Genomic DNA, 19,324 nt, shown 5'->3' on the forward strand with positions numbered 1-19,324 from the left:
TGAAATTTCAAGCGTAGCCATACCCTGAGCGGTTAGAGAAGTTGAAGTGTTCTCCCACTGGTTTTTGAATGTCATGATTCCTGATTAAGCAAAAGCGTTTTAACAAAGCAGTCTAGCAAAAAGCAGCAACATCCCCCTTGCTGCTTTAAAATACTAACGAAGCTTGAGATTTACCAAGTTTTTCAAGCTTCAATGTTTTAATCTAATTTCTTGCTCTATAAAAACCACTAAAACAAGTTTTAAAAAACAGTTATTTGCAGCATCTTAATTCTGTGGTGGATTCAATAAATTCATGAAGATATTCAAATAGCACCATGAGCAGTCCCTCTTCTCAAGAAAGATGGAATTCCCACACTTACCAGTTGTTGAATAACTCTCTCTACCAAGGCTGAAAAGCTGATTTCAGTTTCTCTGTTATCATACATGTATTTGACCAGCTTTGGGATGGTTTCCGTGTCAGTTTCAGATTCAAACTCATAGCCTTTGGTCTCCTGCAATGTTATATATTGAAGGCAAGATAAGTTTTCTTCCTCAGACAGGAACTCAACAAGTACCTTTAACTGGTGTGTCTCACCAGAAAGATACACATCTCAAACAGAGGATCATATTGGGCTGGTATATATTTTTTTAATCACTGAACAAAGTGTAAAGATTTAACAAAATATAACAGCATTATTTTCAAAGGAACATTTAGATAAGAGACTGTAACAGAGCAGGGTAGAACATGAGCAACAATGTGCAAAGAGGTTTTCAGACAACACCCGTCATGCCATGTAAAGGGCTACAAATGCACTGCATTGAATCAGTTCCTGGGTATTATCCTTATTAGGCAGCTTCATTTACAGTACAGATGTTAAAGCAAATGCTGCACATTTTAACTCACACTATGCAAATGCCATGAGAAATCTGTACATGTTTGCTTGTATTTCCTAGTTTGGGAATTAGTCAAGTTGCCATAAAACTTACCAAAAATTTCCTCAGGTCCTTATAGTTTGTGATGATTCCATTATGGATAACTACAAACTCTACAGGAAAGATTAAAATAATTAAAAACTCCACACACACAAAATTAAAGTGAGAAGCTTAGAGCCACAAAATACATTAATTACTTCCAGAGCTTTAAGATCAAGGTTTATCGCAGCACCCCCAGAGTGAATTACAAAATCCTAGGAGTTTTGTTTTTTAAAATACAACTTTGTAGGACTTAAGTATCGAGATAGTGATACAGCAGTCACCACCACCGTAGTATTGGAGCACTTCTCAGAATAGAAACTGTAAATCTCTTTTCTCCTCTTCCCAGCCCGCCAGTGGGAGAAATATCTTGATTGGCTTATGGGGGGTGAGAGGGGAAGAGAGTGGTCTTTTTAGAAAGGGCAATAGACTTTTTTCTGAAAGAGTTCACACTCAATTTTGGAGATTAAATATTGCAACTAGATATCAATATTAACAGTAATCTTTATTAACTAGTTTATTATGGACAGTTTTTTGTTAGATATTTGTTAATAATTATGTTAAATAGAATATATACAATTTAGCCAGACTGAGCATTGATTAAACCCCTTGTACACCAATCAAAAATTCACCATCCAAAAAGCATTACATTTGTTAGAGACAATAGGCCATTCGTATACTGTTGTCTCAACCAAAGAATGTGTTAATGCAGCTGGAACTTGAAACTTGGGTGTTTTATTGTTTGAACAGAAGTTTTCAAATAGGGTAACTCCATTTACAGTAAGGAAAGATTTAAAAATAAAGTAACTTCTTTAAAAATAAAAGCCATCAAGCACCAGATTTTCAGAAGAATTCAGTTCCCATTTAGGCACCATAATAAGTAGCAAGATTTTTAAGAGGTTAGTATGCTGGGGGCTGTGTACTTTTGAGCATTTGGCCCTTATGTTTAGAACTGTTAGGATGTCAGGCCACTCCATGTAGGTGCCCTGGTACCATTTAAATTGCTACACCTATGATGTGTACTTAAGATGCCCACCCAACCACTTCAAAACAATTCTCCTCCCATTTTTAGGTGTCTAAATGGGTGTTGAGCTCTTTTGAAAATCTGACCTCAAGTCCAGAAAAATCCAGTAGGCTATTTTTAAATCCAGTAGGCCAATACAGGGACAATTTCCACCTCTCTCTCTGCAGACTCATGTACAACAATAAAAAATTCATAGTCAGGAGAATATTCACTTTGGGCTGATCAAAATTTTTGGTGCCACACAGGAATCTGTTTAGTACCAGCTAAACTATTCTAGTATTCTCATATCAGCAAAGAGATAATTTTTTTCCTGGAGCACTAGCTGCTTCTAATGTAAGTTACTTAGGCCAGGTCTACACTATAAACTTAGAGTGGCATCACTGCGTTGCTCAGGGGTGTGGATTTTTCACTGAGCGACAGTTATACTGATGGTATAGACAGCACTATGTGGATGGAGGGCTTCTCCCATCAACACAGCTACCACTTCTTGCAAAGGTGGACTAACTATGCTAAGGGAAGATGCTCCTCTACTGGTGTAGTGGCATCTCCAGTGCAGCGCTAGAGTGGTGCAGCTGTGCTGGTGGAGCATTTTAAGTGTAGATCTGCCCTTAGAATTCTTCTAACCAATCAGGATTCAGACACTTTCGGTTACACTTCTCTAGTTACAAACTATAGAAATGATCTCTGAAAGTATAGTTAATAGATTGCTCAAACTACATTACAAAAAAGTTATTTCTAAGCATTTTACAGCCCTCAACAGGCTAAATTCATCCACAATCTAATCCCTTTGAAATGTAGTTACACCAAGGATGACTTTGACCCAATAAGATGTATTTCTATATTATGTCTGAGTAGATGGCTAGTTGTATTGAAATTTTGATACACACAAATATTTACCGTTAGAACAATTTATACCCCTAGTGATTCTATTGCACTTGTGTTTCTCAAGCATGACACAAATTTCACTTAAGACTCTTAGATGCAGGGATGTTTTATTTGAGCAATTACTGCTTTGCCAAGTTCAGAAAAATCCACAAAATTGTTCATTGAAATTTCTGTTTGAGACGGTAATGGAGTTCAGCCTATATGAAATTTATACACATAAGTCAGTTTTACAGTAATTCACTGTATAGTAACTCCTTACTTAATATTGTAGTTATGTTCCTGAAAAATGTGACTATGTGAAACGACGTTAAGCGAATCCAATTTCCCCATAAGAATTAATGGAAATGGGGGAGGGGTAGGTTTCAGGGAAATTTTTATTGCCAGACAAAAGACATTATCTACATATACAGTATATGTTTTAAACAATTTTAAACAAACAGTTTAACACTGTACACAGCAATGAATGATTGTGAAGCTTGGTTGAGGTGGTGGAGTAAGAGGTGGAATATTTCCCAGGGAATGCCTTGCTGCTAAATGGTGAACTAGCACTTGGCTGAGAATATAGCCTCACACTCTACAGGACAGCATGGACAGAGGCAGGAGGGAGGAAACACAACAGATGCAGGGCAGTATCTGCAAACACTTCCCTGCAAAAACTGAACATGAGGAGGAGCCCACACTATCCAGCTGGAGTGCACCACTTCCTCCTCCTGATAGCACATGCACAGCTGCTGACCTTCCAAAGTGCTGGAGGTGTGTGGATGAGTGAGAGACATGCATTACCCCTTTAAGTACATGGAACCCACTTCAAGTACATTGCCCTTTTAAGCAGATCAGCCAGTTCAGATAGGAAGCAACAGATTCGCGCAAGCTCCCGCCTTTCTCTCCCTGAGCCCATACGCAAAGTACGCAGTTATGTAGGGCACCAGGAAATTTGGGGCACATTGATACAGAGAATACCTACCATTCCTTTTATCTGATCTCTGAGGGTGACTATTCACTGCATTGGGCACTCCATGCGTTGCCCAGCGAGTGTGAGCAATTCCAAAATGTGTTTCAAAATCTGCCTTTAAGTCCATGCCATCTTGTTCTAGAGAGAGGGAAATCAGGTCACTAACAGCTTTAAATTCAATCTTAATCACACAAATGCAAGATTAACAGAATTTGGTCCCCCAAAGTTTTAGATTTCAGTACATTAAAAAGCGGTTAGAAGATGGCAAAAAAACCCTTAAGTATTTACTTTCATGACACTAAACTTTGGATTGTTCAAGTTATTGTGATTAAAACCTTTATTTGCTAATGTTCAACCATTTTTAACCAATCCTAACAGTTATGAACTAAGCCAAAAAGTTCACATTACTATAAAATACAATTCAGATATATTGAAATGTGACTTCTGCTCTTCACACGTGGGAATGGAGCACTGAAAGAACTCAGTCGTCAGCAGGCGAGATTGAACCGGGGACCTCTGGAGCTTAGTGCATGAGCCTCTACCACATGAGCTAAAAGCCAACTGGCTGTTAGGTAAGGCTGTAGAGCAGACTCATTTTCTCTCTCTAAGTGGTCTCCATGCCTCTAGATGGGACAGACCACCACACCCAGGAGGCGTATGGGTTACTGAAGTGTTATACAAAACTGATGCTGTGAAGACAACCAGTTGCTTTAGTGCTAATAAGAGCTTCTGTTGTACAACACTCTTATGTTCTGCCATTCCTGCTGCAGAATGTACATGAAGTATGATTGCGTGCAAGAGGAAGCTCATATTTCAAGGAGTGTGTTAGCCACCCAAAAATGAAGAGTGGATTGAGGCCTCTGGCAGCTTTAGTTTAACAAGAAGACTGCTGCTTTAGACTTGGAGCAGGAAGATTGATTTACTTTGTGACAGCAAGTGTCGCTGATCACAGACCACTCACTCCAATCTAATGGCTGGTATACAACGCAGAGATCAGCAGTAGTGTTTTTTTTGTTTGTTTGTTTTGACATGAGTGATGTCTAAGGTGATATCATACCAGCAATACATACAAAGCCAACATAAGGATTCTTAAACTTACTGTATAATTCCTCATCTAGTGCCTTCACTTTTCCGCTTTTCTTGATTAGTCTGATGTACCTTTCTTTATCTTCGTTATTAGTTCCATCAATGGCAACACCTAGAATTCAGAAGGCATAAGTGTCAGCTACTTAAGAAATGAATTTAACTAGATGATCATGATGTTCCCTTCTAGCCTTAAAGTCTAAGAGTCTATAAGAAACGTCCAACCTGAGATGTGACTGACATGCAAATGATAAGGCATGGCTCTACTTCAAAATTAGCCTCCAATTCAGGCAAAATTCCCACTGAAGTCAACAGGAGTTTTGCCTAAGTAATGACCCCCAGAAAGATTTTGTCTAGTGACATTAACAAGTTAAAATTAAAATGACATAAATAAGCCTCCTTGACTTCCCCCATACACACCTCAACAAGACACATACCACCCTCCCCAACCCCACCCTATAGTGTACAGACAATGCTCCCTTATCCTGTTTGCTTTGATTACATGATGTACACCTCAATTAGAGATGAACACCTGATTAAATCAAGTTTTCAGCCCTTGAAGTCCTAAGAAAAGCTGAAGATCAGATTAATAGTCAAGATAAATTTTAATCCTCTCCTGGCAATGGTATAAAATTAGGTTGAGAGAATACTGTGCAAATCAAGATGCTAAATTTTGATTAGAAGCATTAGCCATATTATCTTAAATTTAAAGATAAGCAGTTAGCAAAATCCTGTTTACAACTGCTCATTTGTACAACAAGTAAATTCAGATACCAGCAGAGTCATAGCCTCTGTATTCTAATCTCTGTAGCCCTTTTATCAGAGTCTCAAATATCTCCTTCCGGGTCCGAGGTACTCTGTAGTTCAGATAAGCAAAGATTCCTGTAAAGCAAGGAGAGAGGAAGGGAGACAGAAGAGAAAGAACACATTTAGTTTAGATCCCTTCAGAAATTGATTTAAAATCCTTTATGGAATTCAAAATATTAATATTACAAAAAAATCCCACATTTCCCAATAAAGTCTCCTATATTTGGTAGTCATTCCCAGTGGGCTTTAAAATGGGAAGAGAAATTTATCCAACCATTTTAAATGCTGCAAACCAAATACAGTGTTCATGTTCATTAAGCAAGTGAACCAGTTCTAAGCAATGCTTAGCCTTTCATTCTCCTCACAGACATATCCAATTAGGAGCAGCAGTGAACACTGAGCTGGAAAGAGTCTTCCCAACTCTTCATGATGATTGAGCAAAAGGTGACATTGGTAATCAAAGGATAGTTACTTTGAACAGTCATCTATTTTTGAAAAGTTCCTAGTTTATATGGTCTACAACAGTCATTTTAGCAAAATACAAAGGAAAGATAAGACATCAAAAAGGAAGGACAAAAGAAAGTGAGGGGACAAACTAGACACCCCCAAAGTTCTCCTTCTGTGCTACTTCAACATAACCTGCTTGCCACCCCCGACTCTATGAAGAGTCATTAGAGCCATTTGTCATCCCACATGCTTCAGGGCTCTGAGTTACTACAGTGAATTCTTTCCTAGGTGTCTGGCTGGTAGGTCTTGATGAGATGCTCAGGGTCTAACTGATCACCGTATCTGGGGTCAAGAAGAAATTTTCCATCAGATCAAATTGGTGAAGACCTTGGAGAATTTTCACCTTCCTCCGCAGCTATGCAGCATGGGTCACTTGCTGCTTTAAACTAGAGTCAATGTTGGATTTTCTGTAACCTGAAGTCTTTAAATCACGATTGGAGGACATCAGTAACTCAGCCAGAGGTTATGGGCCAGGAGTGGATGGGTGAGGTGCTGTGGCCTGTGATATGCAGGAAGTCAGACTAGATGATCATGATAGTCCCTTCTGACTTTGAAGTCAATGAGGTCATCTTGTGCAGAGATCAAACTCTCTGCTCCATAAACAGAATGAGAAGAGAGTGCACAAGCTGGAATCTCTTTTCTTGAAAGGAAGGGAAAGAGGAACAGGGGAATGGGACACCACTAAGACAGGAAGGAATTCTTGATGCATCAGGTCATTTTCTGAAGGCTGGCGTGTAGAAGAGTAAGTGCAGCAGAGCAATAGCATAATGTTCTTAATGAGACTGAAGGCTAACTGCTGATCACTTTAGAGGATGCAACTATAGTCAGTTTTTGGTGTGTGGGGTTGTTTGTTTGTTTTAAGGTGACCTGCAAGCAAAAGACAAAAAATGTATTCTTGTGACCACTGTTATAATGGTAGCCTGGAAGGTTTTGCTGTTAAAAATATGCCTTTATTAACATTATAAATTAGCTCCTGACTACTCCAGAAAACCATATCCAGACTAGAGAACTAGTGAAACCGACATCACAAAACTAAAGGAGTGAAAGTTGAGCTATTAAGAGACTGTTAAACTTGAAAGTAAAGTATTGTTTTTACTAACAAATACACAGCTGCAATGACTAATTAACATTTTGAATACAAGATTCAATACCTTCACTCCATCAATTAAAGATACTAAGAACTCAACAACATAATTTACATATCCCATTTGTCCTCCAAAAGCAAGGAAGTTGTAGTGAAAATATTATAGTTGCACATCTAAGGACAAATTCATTGTTAGTGTAAATCCAGTAACTTTAAAGAGTTTCTACCACAGATTATAATTAGCCTGATAGCTTTTTAGTCTCAAGCTATTGCGCTCATTAGACTGATCCAGAATAGCATATCGTCAGAATAACCGTTGTGTGCTACAGAAGACAAATCCCTCTATTTAGTCTCTCTCACACCAACATAAGTTGGTCCAATAAAAGATAATTACCTCACCCATCTTCTCTTGAATATCCTGGGACCAACACAGCAACAACAGCACTGCATACATCTATTTAGCCTGGGCATTTCCAATATGCCCATCATATTAATATCCAGGTGGCAGTATGTGCAGGGAACACTGACAGTTAAATTTTTAAAAAAGGCATCTAAACACAAGTGTTATTCTTAAATGGATTTTTTGGAAGTAATGTCTACAGTTTATTACATATAAAGTCTGCTTAAACTGAGGATTTTTGGACAGCTTTTCCAGATCCCCTTTTCCAGTTGTTTGGTGCATGCCATCAGCCTCAAGAGCAGAATTTTTAAGTACAAATTTCTTAATATCATTCCAAAACATTGGTACATGCTTGGCTTTTCAGATCCAACCGTGCTTTCTATGCCAGATTTCACAACATATTTAAAGACACCTCAGGCTTGTGTGTTCAGCGTGGCGTCTTTGTGACTACGCAGAGCTCCAGGAAAACCTTCCTTTGGGACTGCCTTTACAATGCTACCAGTGTGCTGTAATTGTTAAAGGCTTCTTGTTTCTTGGGAACTCAGCTATATTTCTACATGTGTCAACTAGGAGGTTCAGAAGCCACTAGAGGCCATTACACTGAAAGTGATAGCTGCACCTGGGTTGCCAAGGAATACAAATTCTTGGGGTACAGGGAAATAATTCATTCTCAAAACCAAACCACTATAGTATTTCCTTGTGTTTCACAATTTATTCACTCCTTGTGTACTTTCTTCCCTGAACAGATCATGCTTTTGGCTGGATTTAAAGAGGAATTGAGCAACATGCAATTAGAAATCATCATCATTTTAGTATAGTGTTTTCTGAAAAGCTAGCATCCACTGGAAGCTGAACGAAATTACAGGTTTGACATATTTTTACTCGATACAAAGGAGACCTGTGAAACTGAAATCTCTGAATACTATTAAAAAGCGTTCGGTAGATGCAGTTTCCGACAGAACTTGTAATACTTAAGATAAAACGTTTTATCTTAAGTATTACACCAAAATAATCAAGTAAAGCCATTGAAAGTGATGGTCTCACCTCACTAGCAAATCTTAAAAAATGAAATGTCCTTGAATGTAAATCTGAGGTACAAGATAGAATCGGATATCTTATAGCCAACTGTTAAAGTTCAAAGTCATTCTTTTGCTAGAGTATTGTTCCTTTGACTTCAATACCATGTTGTAACTGCATCACACAGAAGATGAAGCCAGTTATAAACTGTAGTAATGACTGTAATTATCTGATTTGATCAAGTTACTTGTAGCTGATTGTACAGAAGCAATTTTGCACTGAAATAGACAGACAAAACACCAAAATACCACTCAGAAGTTTAAGTAAGAGCAGAGTTAATCTTGCTCTCCTTAAACCCCCATCAAGAGTCTGCAATTCTGGCTTTCCCTGACAGACTGCATGTCACGTGTTAGAAAAAGGATTCTGAGGGTTTTCTATGTAATTGCAAGCCTTCACCAAGATGGGGGCAGCCTACGCTTTGAATTTGACCAAAAGTAAAGGCACTTTTCCCCCTCAAAGAGACTAAAGTCTTTTCAACAGTTGGAGCGAGTGTGTTATTGCCAAAAACTTAGCTCTGAGAAAGAAAGTGAAGTTCACTTTTAGATGGACTAGAGCTTATTATTTTATATTTAAATAGCCAAATCATCTGCTTAAAATAGTCAACACTTTTTACACTGGATCCTCACAGGGTCAAAACATCACTTTTAAACGTGACAGATGCAACAGAGATTCGCTCTCTCAAGTGGGTCTCTTTAGCAGAGGTAAAAGTAGAAATAGGGACTTACCAGTACGGGGCTGGGTTGGGGCCGGCTCAGGCAGAAGGGGTGGAGAGGTCAGAGCCAGTCCCTGGCCCGCCCTATACCCGTAAGTGCCCTCCCTCTTGGGGAAGCAGTGGCAGCCAGTGGCTCCAGCAGCAGTTTAAAGGGCCATGGGCTCGGCCACTGCTACCCCAAGGCTCCGGCAGCAGGGTTCCAGGGGCTCTTGAAAGGGCCTGGGGCTCCCCTGCCTCTACCACCCCGGGGCCCTTTAAACAGCTGTCGGAGCCTGTCAGAGCCCTGGGGTAGCAGCAGTGGTGGGGCTCTAGCAGTGGTTTAAAGGGCTGGGGCCATAGAGGCAGCGAGAGCCCTGGACCCTTTAAATAGCCCCCAGAGTCCTGGGGTAGCGGCAAAGGGGCTCTCGCAGCTATTTAAAGGGCCCAGGGCAGTAGAGGCAGCGGGAGCACTGGCCCTTTAAATAATCCCTAGAGCCCCGCTGTCACTACCCCAGGGCTCTGGCAGCAATTTAAAGGGCTTGGGGGCTCCAGCCACTGCTAGGAGCCCCAGACCCTTTAAATTGCCGCCTGGGGAAACCGGGTCTCCCTGGTACGGCGCACCAGCTCTTGCTGGTACGCCGTAATGGGGTGTACCGACGTACTTTCACCTCTGCTCTTTAACCACGTTCACAGCTGCCATAAAAACCAACTGAGTAAATTCTTTACCTCTCAGGGGCATCTACCCATGGTCTCTTGAGACCGACAGATGCCAACTACCACTCTTACTACACTATTTTCATGCAACAACATTTCCATTTACACTAACTCTGGCCAAAATTTTTCAAATTAGTCACCTGAAAAGGGTGCTTAGGTTTCTGTGTAGATACGTTTATGTACTTAAATTTTAGGAACCCATGTTGCAAACTTTTGGCCTGTATGTGCCACCTAAACACACATACAAATCAGAGATTAGACAAGAAGGTACCACAGTTAATACTTCCAGATTTAAATCACTGGAGGAGAGAATAAACCTTAAAAAGAGACTATTAATACTTTTAAAAAATATTAAAGTATCTGCTGACTGTAGAGAGAATGTCAAAAGTGTCCAGGTTTCACAGAACAGCTTCAACATGCCATGTATGTGTTAAGGGATGTGACAGTTAATGTTAATGGGGTCAGACATGATAACCTGGGCATTTTACAGATACCTCACATCCAGAAGAGGGATTCCCTGTCCTTTCCCCACCCCCAATGGCATTTTGGGACTGAAGTTCCATTATAACATTTTTACGTCACTGAAGACATTTGGTCCCCAAATGCTGGTGATAGCAGAAGGCTGAGGGCAATTAAATCACGTCACTCTCACTACACATGACGGGTCCCTCGCCTTGCCATTTCATACTAAATCAGTTACCCCACCCCTAAATTAGAAGTTTTACTAAACTGCTGTAGCAGGATTAATTCCCTTATTTTCCCAATCAATAAAGCCTGCATACTTTGAGATTAAGTTGTTTCCAGTCTCAACTGAATGTTTCTAACTGACATGACTGTTTACCGAGGGTTGTCTCTCACCTAGGTTGCGTTGTTTGTTTAATTAAGGTAGCTGTAGAAGGGCTGTTCCCTGCTCCTACCTGGGAAGGCTGCAGTGGTAAAAGCAGCCCTGGCAAGGACTGCAGCTCTAAAAACTGGGCTGATTGGGGAAAGCTGCAGCAGCTGGGTCACAGCCCAATCAGGCCTCAGATGGCCCTATATAAGAGGCTGGGAGCGAGGCGCTTGACAGTCTTTCTTTGAACACAGAGAGAAAAGGGCCTGGCTGCAGGGAGGTTAACCAGGTACCTGCAGTGGAACAGGCCTGGTAAGGCCTTTTAGGCACTGGGCTGCAGGTCCAAACCCCTTTGCCTGTGATGAGTGGCTTATACTGCAGTCTTCCCCAGTGAATGAGGGCTAGATGGAGACTGGGCAGTAGCCAAGACTAAGGCAAAGTGGGAATATTGGGTGGGGGTTCCCTAGACTGTGGAGGTACTGCCAGGGGGCAGCATCCAGTTAAAGGGACACTGGGGTCCTGGGAGGAATATGGGGCCAGTGGCAGAGAGACACTGGCCTGCAGAGGGTGCTCCAACAGCTGGAGAGCTAATTCCTGGAGACAGCCAGCAGGAGGTGCTGCAGGGGTGAGCCCTGCACCATCACAAGAGCTTTTAAGTGGCTTTTATCAAAACAAACTTAAAAGTAAGTAGAAGCTTGAACATCTCTTTGAACATTTTAAAAATACAAAGCATTGGTTTCTGATTCAGAGCATAAATGTAAAGGAGACTCAGTAAAACTCAAATTCAGCCCAAATCTCACACCAAGAATCTTTTTTAAAAAAGTTTCAAACAAGTACAGGTAAGTAGTAAACTTTTCCTGGTCTCCCAAAGGGGCTCCTTACCTTTACCAAATTCCTCTCAAGTTTTGAAGGGCCTCAATCTAAAATATTTTCCAAAAAAATTCCCTCTGTTGCTAAACTGCACTGCATTAGCAGCACTGAGAGCCCTAATGTAGGCAGGCTGCTGTCACTGTTTGAAGCATCACAGAATCTAGTCACATTCAAAGCTGGTCTAATCAATGGTCTCTTCTGGGTTGGCTATCATCTTAAAAGCCTTGCCTTCAGTAGGAAAGCAAAGGTGTGTTAACTTGTAACATAGACATGGCTACAACAGCACAGTAGCTCTGGAGTTGACACTTCTTACATTGATGGAAGGAGGTTTTTCTGTTGATGTAGTTATCCACCTCTCTGAGAAGTGGCACCTAGGTTGATAGAAGAACTCTGAGTCATGTGAATACTACAAAGTGCCTTATCACTAGAATTCTAACACAGGCTGTCAATCAGTTAACGCACATGATTAACTTAATTTAATTGTGATTACCACACTATATATAAAATACCAATTTAAATTTACTAAATATTTTTGGATGTTTTTCTACATTTTCACTGATTTCTATTACAACACAGAATACAAAGTTTAGACTGCTCACTTTATATTTTTATTACGATATCTGCACTGCAAAAATTAAATATTTAATTCATCTTACACTTTCACAATAATTTCACTACAGTACTTGTAACTTAAAAAAAATCTGTTACAAACTGCACTCAAAGAAAACATTAATACTTCCAAGCTTACAAGTTCGCTCAGTCCTACTTCTTGTTCAGTCAATCACTAAGACAAACAAGTTTGTTTACATTTATGGGAGATACTGCTGCCTGCTTACTTGCAATGTCACCTGAAAATGAGAACAGGCACTCACATGGCACTTTTGTAGACAGCATTGCAAGGTGTTTATGTGCCAGATATGCTAAACATTCATATGCCACTTCATGCTTTGGCAGCCATTCCAGAGGACATGCTTCCATGCTGATGATGCCCGTTAAAGTGTTAATTAAATTTGAACTCCTTGTGGGAGAATTGTATGTCATATTCTGATTTACCTGCATTTCATGTTATAGCAATTTCAGATGATGACCCAGCACGTTTGTTTTAAGACTACTTTCACAGATTTGACAAAACGCAAAGAAGGTACCAATGTGAGATTTCTCATAGCTCCAGCACTCGACCCAAGGTTTAAGAATCTGAAGTGCCTTCCAAAATTCGAGAGGGACCAGGTGTGGCACATGCTTTCAGAAGTCTTAAAAGCACAACACCCTGATGTGCAAACTATAGAACCCAACCCATGAAAAAAGAAAAGCCTTCTGCTAGTGGCATTTGATTCCGATAATGAAAATCAACATGTGTCAGTCCACACACATCACTTTGGGTTATCGAGCATAACTCATCAGCATGGATGCATGTCTTCTGGAATGGTGGATGAAGTATGAAGGGACATCTGGCACAAATATCTTGCAATGCCTGCTACAACAGTGCCATGCAAATGCCTGTTATTACTTTCAGGTGGTACTGTAAACAAGTGGGCAGCTTTATCTCCTGCAAATTGTAACCAAATTTGTTTGTCTGAGTGATTGGCTTAAGTAGAACTAAGTGGTCTCATATGCTCTAAAGTTTTACATGGTTTTATTTTTGCAGGGGTTTAAATGCAGGGGTTTTTACATAATTCTACATTTCTAAATTCAACTTTCATGATAGAGAGATTGCACTACAATACTTATTAGGTGAATTGACAAACTTTTTTACAGTGCAAAGATTTCTAATCAAAGTGAGCACTGGACACTTGGTAGTCCGTGTGGTAATTGAAATCAATATTTGAAAATGTAGATATTTGGACCAAGAGGAGTGGTTTTCAACTCTTCATTGGTGGACTCCTAAAAAAAAAAATTTCAAATGCAGGTTAAGACCCCTTTAGAAATCTTAGACACAGTCTACAGACCCCCAGAGTTTGTGGGCCAAAGGCAGACAACCCCTGATCTAGAGCAAAGATTAACAGTGGAGCCATCCAGTAACCCCAAAACAACCACCCAGTGAAGTGTACCACCCGAAGCCTGTTGTGATGAAAGATGTTTGGGGGCAAGCCACCAAGATGGAGTTTGGGGGTGTACAAAAACAAAGATCTGATTAGGGCAGAAAGGGAGTTAAGGATGGGAAGTGAGTGAGGGAGACATTACTTATGACAAGAACAACTGGTTTAAAGCAGGGGTGGACAAACTACAGCCCACAAGCCACGTCCAGCCCCTAGGACCATCCTGCCCAGCCCCTAAGCGAAGAGCAGGGAGGCACACCAAGCCCCTCCCTGCTGTTCCCCCTCCTCTGCAGCCTCCACAGTAAGGAGGCACAGAGCAAGGGGGGCGGGGGGGTTTGGATAGAGGGCAGGGGAGTTCAGGGTGATGGGCAGGGATGTGGATAGCAGTTGGGGCAGGAGGGGGAGGGTTGATAGGGGAAGGAGGGGGCAGTCAGGAGACAGGGAGAAGGGGTAGTTGGATGGGGCAAGGGTGTGGGAGTGTCAGGAATGAGAGGAGGGGTTCTATGGGATGGCAGGGGTCCCAAGAGGGCAGGGTCACAGCCCCCTCCCCTAACCAGTCCTCCATACAATTTCCAAAACCAGAGGCAGCCCTCAGGCCAAAAAGTTTGCCCGCCCCTGGTTTAAAACCAGTCACGCCCTCCCACATCTATGGTTTACCATCCCCACAAAACAGATGCATCAAGACCAGAATTCTGCAAAATAAAGAAGCCCAGAAAAAACAGTTGTGGATCAAGCCCGGATTTTCTGTATTTATAAAATAGCTAGAACTCCTGTTCACACTGCAGCAGGGGTTCTGGCTAACTTTAACGCTATTAAAAATCAAAGAGCAAAGAGGGTGAGGAAATATCTTTTATCAGACCAGCTTCTGCTGGTGAAAGAGACAAGCTGTTGAGCCCCACAGGGCTCTTCCTCCGTTCTGCAGAGCTCCAGAGCTTGTCTCTTCCACCAACAGAAGCTGGTCCCATAACAGATATTCCCTCATCCACTTGGTCTCTGGGCCCAACACAACAACCCCGCAAATTAACAATAGAGTCACTGCTGTCCCAGCAGTTGCTCCCCTGCTGTCTCCCATGAGAGGATGTAATTCCACCCCCAGTGGGTAACAGGATTACAGATAGGCTTTGTCCTCACTCCCATTCACGGTGGCCACCAAGGACCTTGTAGCCTCCCGCCCCTCCCCCTGGCAGGGGGGCAAGAACAGTCACCTAGCGCCCCCCACCCCCAATCCCCGTCCTCCATGAATGCAACAAGCTCCGGGGGTTGTGGGGCGAACACATGGGAGCGCTGCCACCAGCTGGAGGGCGAAGGGGCGGTGCTAGGCTGGCTGCGAATAGGCGGATGCCTGGGGCAGAGACGAGCATCCGCTAGTCGCCTTGCTGGGGTGCGGGCTGGAAAGGAGATGCTCCCTCTCCCCCGTTTCAGGGGCTCCCACCTTCTGGAGGCCAGGAGAGGGGGCGCCTGCAACCGCCAGGGCCCTTGGCAGCATGGAAGGAGACCCCCCCCCCCGTTTTCCGGCTTCTGAAGAAAGGCGGCGGGGGGCTCCCTCGGGATGGGCCCCCACGCCAGGCGAGGGGAGGGGAGAAGCCGAGGGGCAGGGGGCGCAGGCGAGCCCGTCACTCACCACACATGGTCCAGTCGTAGCGTAACCTTTGTCCCGGCGAGGCGAGTCCGGCCGGAGCCGCGGCCCCAGCTCTTATAGCGCCGCCAGCCCGGCTCCCGCTCCGCTCATTGGCTGGGGACAGGGCGGGGGGGCCGCTCCCGAGGCCCGCGGGCGGGGGAGGAGGAGGGGGCAGTGGCAGGGGAGGGCGCAGCTTGCACTGCGAGTGGACACTCCCCGCTTTGAGAACTGGGCACGTTGCATGAGACCTACGTCCACAGACCAACGCACATAGACACACACACACCCCCAAGCCCCGGGAGGGGGAGGGGGAGGGGGATTTAGGGGCTATTTGCAGAACAGCCAGCTAGAAGTTTCCCAAGGGCAGCAAAATAGTTAATATAATAATTCATTCAATGAGTGGTCCCCTGCAGATCACTTCGCAGGAAAGAAATTATGAACCAGGGCTCAGACTCGCCATTATTTTCCTTATCTCAACCAGTACTGTATTGTACTCTCTTTTGGGGGATTTGTGGACCACCAGAAAAAGAAAAGTTTCAGAGTAGCAGCTGTGTTAATCTGTATCCGCAAAAAGAACAGGAGTACTTGTGGCACCTTGAAGACTAACACATATTTGTGCATAAGCTTTCGTGGGCTACAGCATCCGATGAAGTGGGCTGTAGCCCACAAAAGCTTATGCTCAAATATGTGTTAGTCCCTAAGGTGCCACAAGGACTCTTGTTCTTTTTGCAGAAAAAGAAAGAGGTCCACAGACCTGCCTCTGAGATCCACTGCACAAAAACGATGGTGGTTGTTTTTGTGGCAGATCATGTCCTTAGCCAGTACGTCACTCACAGTACAAATCTGGAGTAGCTTGACTGGCAATGGGATAGGCACACCAGCATTAACTGACTTTTATAAAACTTTTGATCTCTTATCTTAAGAAGCCTTATCTTTAGGAGGAGAACAGAACTGTGACTGCTCAGTTTTGCAGTAAGTGCCCTGCTTTATATAACCGTAGGGTACTGAGGTATTTTGGAGAACGATTATATGATTGCTGTGTCCCTGGGACATCACGAAAATCTCTCATAAGGATATCCAAGTGAGCAAAATTCTTAATCTAGAGGAAAAAGATCACGCTCTGTCAGTCAACATATATTTCTGCTATCTAGCAGAATACTAACTGGAACACAAGGGAACTTTTTTTTATTAACCTCCTCCCCCAAAGTTTTCAATAGTAAAATTCCAAAACAATCACTTACCAGACCTAAAATTTAGGATCAGGAATATTTTAGAGATTTTTGATAAGGATTAAGCATCTTTTATTATACTCTAGTTCAACACTAAGTATTAATTTTCCAGTGTTTATTTTTGTAACGCATTATTGCGCTTTTTAAATGTTAAGTTTAGGTAAAAGGAATAAGTGCCTCAAACTGCTCTCAATTTCAACTCCAGTGTGGATGGTGATGTTGATTTAAAAAAAAAAAGTTGGAAATTATTATTTCCAGAGTCTAAAAATGTCAAACACACTCAAACAGCTTTGCAAAGTCTCACTAAAGCGGGACACTGCCAGTTTGAGGACAAAATTTATGCTTTGAAAACAATTTTAAACAGTCATGGAATTAAAAGAAAGAAAAGAAAAACAGTTTATGGAGCATATAGCTGATCCTTGAGCTGATCCATGAGAATCAGGAAGTAAAACAGTCTATCTTCATTGTCCATGCTTAGAGAAATGCAATAAGTACATATGTGATACTTGGAGAAAATAAAGAGATGGGTTATTTTTCTGGGGCCGAATGGTCCATTGAATAGTCAATCAGGCAACCTGGGTTTAAATCCTAACTGTCATTGACCTGCTGCATGACCTTGCGTGACTTCACCTCTCTGTGTCTATCTTCCCCTCCCACGTGGCCTAATAGGGCCCGGATTGCAGGTGGAGTCATTAGGCCATATTGTAATATAAATAGTGATAATGTTGATGGTAGATCTTTTCCATCTCTGAGTACCATGAACAGGCAATGTAAGTTTGTCAAAAAAAATATGGTTGTGCCAAACTAACTTACTTTGATAGATGACAACCTCAGAGGATAAGAAAAGTGGGCTGAACGAAGTATTTCACTTTAGCATGGTAGTCAGTATGACTCCATATGACATTCCCAAGAGGAAATTAGAGAAATGAAAATGAGCTGGAACTGTTATAAACTAGATGCACAGGGGCTTTAAAAAATGGAATTAGAGTAATAAATGGTTACGCATCATGCTGGGAAGAGGTGTTGAGTGAGATGCTGTCAGTCTGCTCTGTGTCTAATACCATTTGGAAATTTCATTACTAACATGGAAGACTGTATAAAGAATGTACTCGTTGTACTTACAGTTGGGCCTGCTTGGCTTGGCTATACAGATTTTAAAGAGATCAGACTAGATGATCATAATGGTCCCTTCTGGTCTTAAAAATCTATGAATGGTCCAAACCTGAGCTAGATGACAACTAGTTTAATGTACCTTGAACTCAACAAGCCAGGTATAGCAATTCAGGGTGCTGTTCTGGATATCACCTTTTAAAAAAAGAAAAGTTTGGGGAATTTCAGAGTACTGTACAGAACAAAAATGCTAAGGGGGTTGTGTATAGCCCCCATGTTGACAAGAAAGGTGCCAGAGAAGCACTGGTGGGGGGCTAGACCCAACCCTGCTGGCCCTGTTAATCATGTATGGGAGGGAGAAGGCCTTTGAAAAGGAGGAAACTGCAGTCAGGGGAGAGCTCACCCCAAGCAGGAAACTGCTGAAGCAATTGCTGATGCCACTGGGAGAAAGGTCCATCAAATCTCCACCCAGACCATGCGGGGAGTGCAGTGAACACCCAGGGTAAGCCTCACAGAGTGAGTGTGATTCAGCAGCCCAGCCAGAGGGACATCTCAAAAAGCACTGCACAGATGCTGTACTGTTAGCCTTTATCCCCTTTGAGGGACCCCAGCAAGACGTTATTCTTGGGTGTGCTGGGGCATTTATCTTTCCTTTTGATCCCCCAGCAGAAGGGACTTAAGAATGCCTGCAAAGGACAGGGCCCCCTTGCGAGAAGTAAAACTGAGGCCTGTCCATGAACCATCTAGAGCAAACAACTTGGTGTTCCACCATCTGGAAGAAAAACCTAAGGAGGCTCTTGTGTCAGTTTAGGCTTATGAGGCATTTTTACTCTAAAAGGAAAAGAAAAGACAACCGAGAAAAGACCCTGGGCCAAATTCAGACCAGAGTTAAATGAGTTCAATGCCACTGACACTTACACCAGGTCTAAAGTAGACACAATAGTGAATAGGTTTGGACAGAATAACTGTTGCCAACCATCAAACTGAAACCAAATTTGAACTAGAACTCTGAGAGGCAAGAAAGTTTGCTTATTTCATTGCTTCAGGTCTTTGTAGTCCATGGTTCAAGCTATGACTAGAAGTGCCTGGATACCATGAAAAAAACTGTTCTTGGAGTATTTATAGTCTGACCAGGAAAGCAGCAGAAGCATTTTGAGAACACCAAGATTCTGACTCAATTTTTCAGACTGAAGAGATTCAGATAGACCCACATACTTGGTTATTATGCAGATCAAACTCCAAAGGAGACTTGTATTTAGGGTGACCGAATAGCAAGTATTGGGGGGAGGAGGGGTAGAACAGGCACCTATATAAGACAAAGCCACAAATATTGGGACTGTCCCTATAAAATTGGGACATGCTGTCATCCTATTTGTATGTCCCTATGAACAACTGTCTGTAAATACAAGAAAGGATGTTCTGGAGAGGACAGGGACAAAACATTCCCCTTGGTTAAC

General features: G+C 42.3%; 1 protein-coding gene across 1 annotated transcript in view; it reads right to left on the bottom strand.

Annotated features, from left to right (window-relative positions):
* GFPT2 (glutamine-fructose-6-phosphate transaminase 2) overlaps window positions 1-19,324 on the bottom strand; it is a 105,449-nt gene that overhangs the window by 11,873 nt on the left and 74,252 nt on the right. Inside the window, 5 exon segments of the mRNA XM_075068161.1 lie at window positions 354-491; window positions 967-1,025; window positions 3,825-3,950; window positions 4,912-5,010; window positions 5,670-5,777. Of these exon segments, the coding sequence (XP_074924262.1) occupies window positions 354-491; window positions 967-1,025; window positions 3,825-3,950; window positions 4,912-5,010; window positions 5,670-5,777 (530 nt within the window).

This window comes from Chelonoidis abingdonii, chromosome 7 (assembly GCF_003597395.2).
Source record: "Chelonoidis abingdonii isolate Lonesome George chromosome 7, CheloAbing_2.0, whole genome shotgun sequence".
Taxonomy (NCBI): domain Eukaryota; kingdom Metazoa; phylum Chordata; order Testudines; family Testudinidae; genus Chelonoidis; species Chelonoidis abingdonii.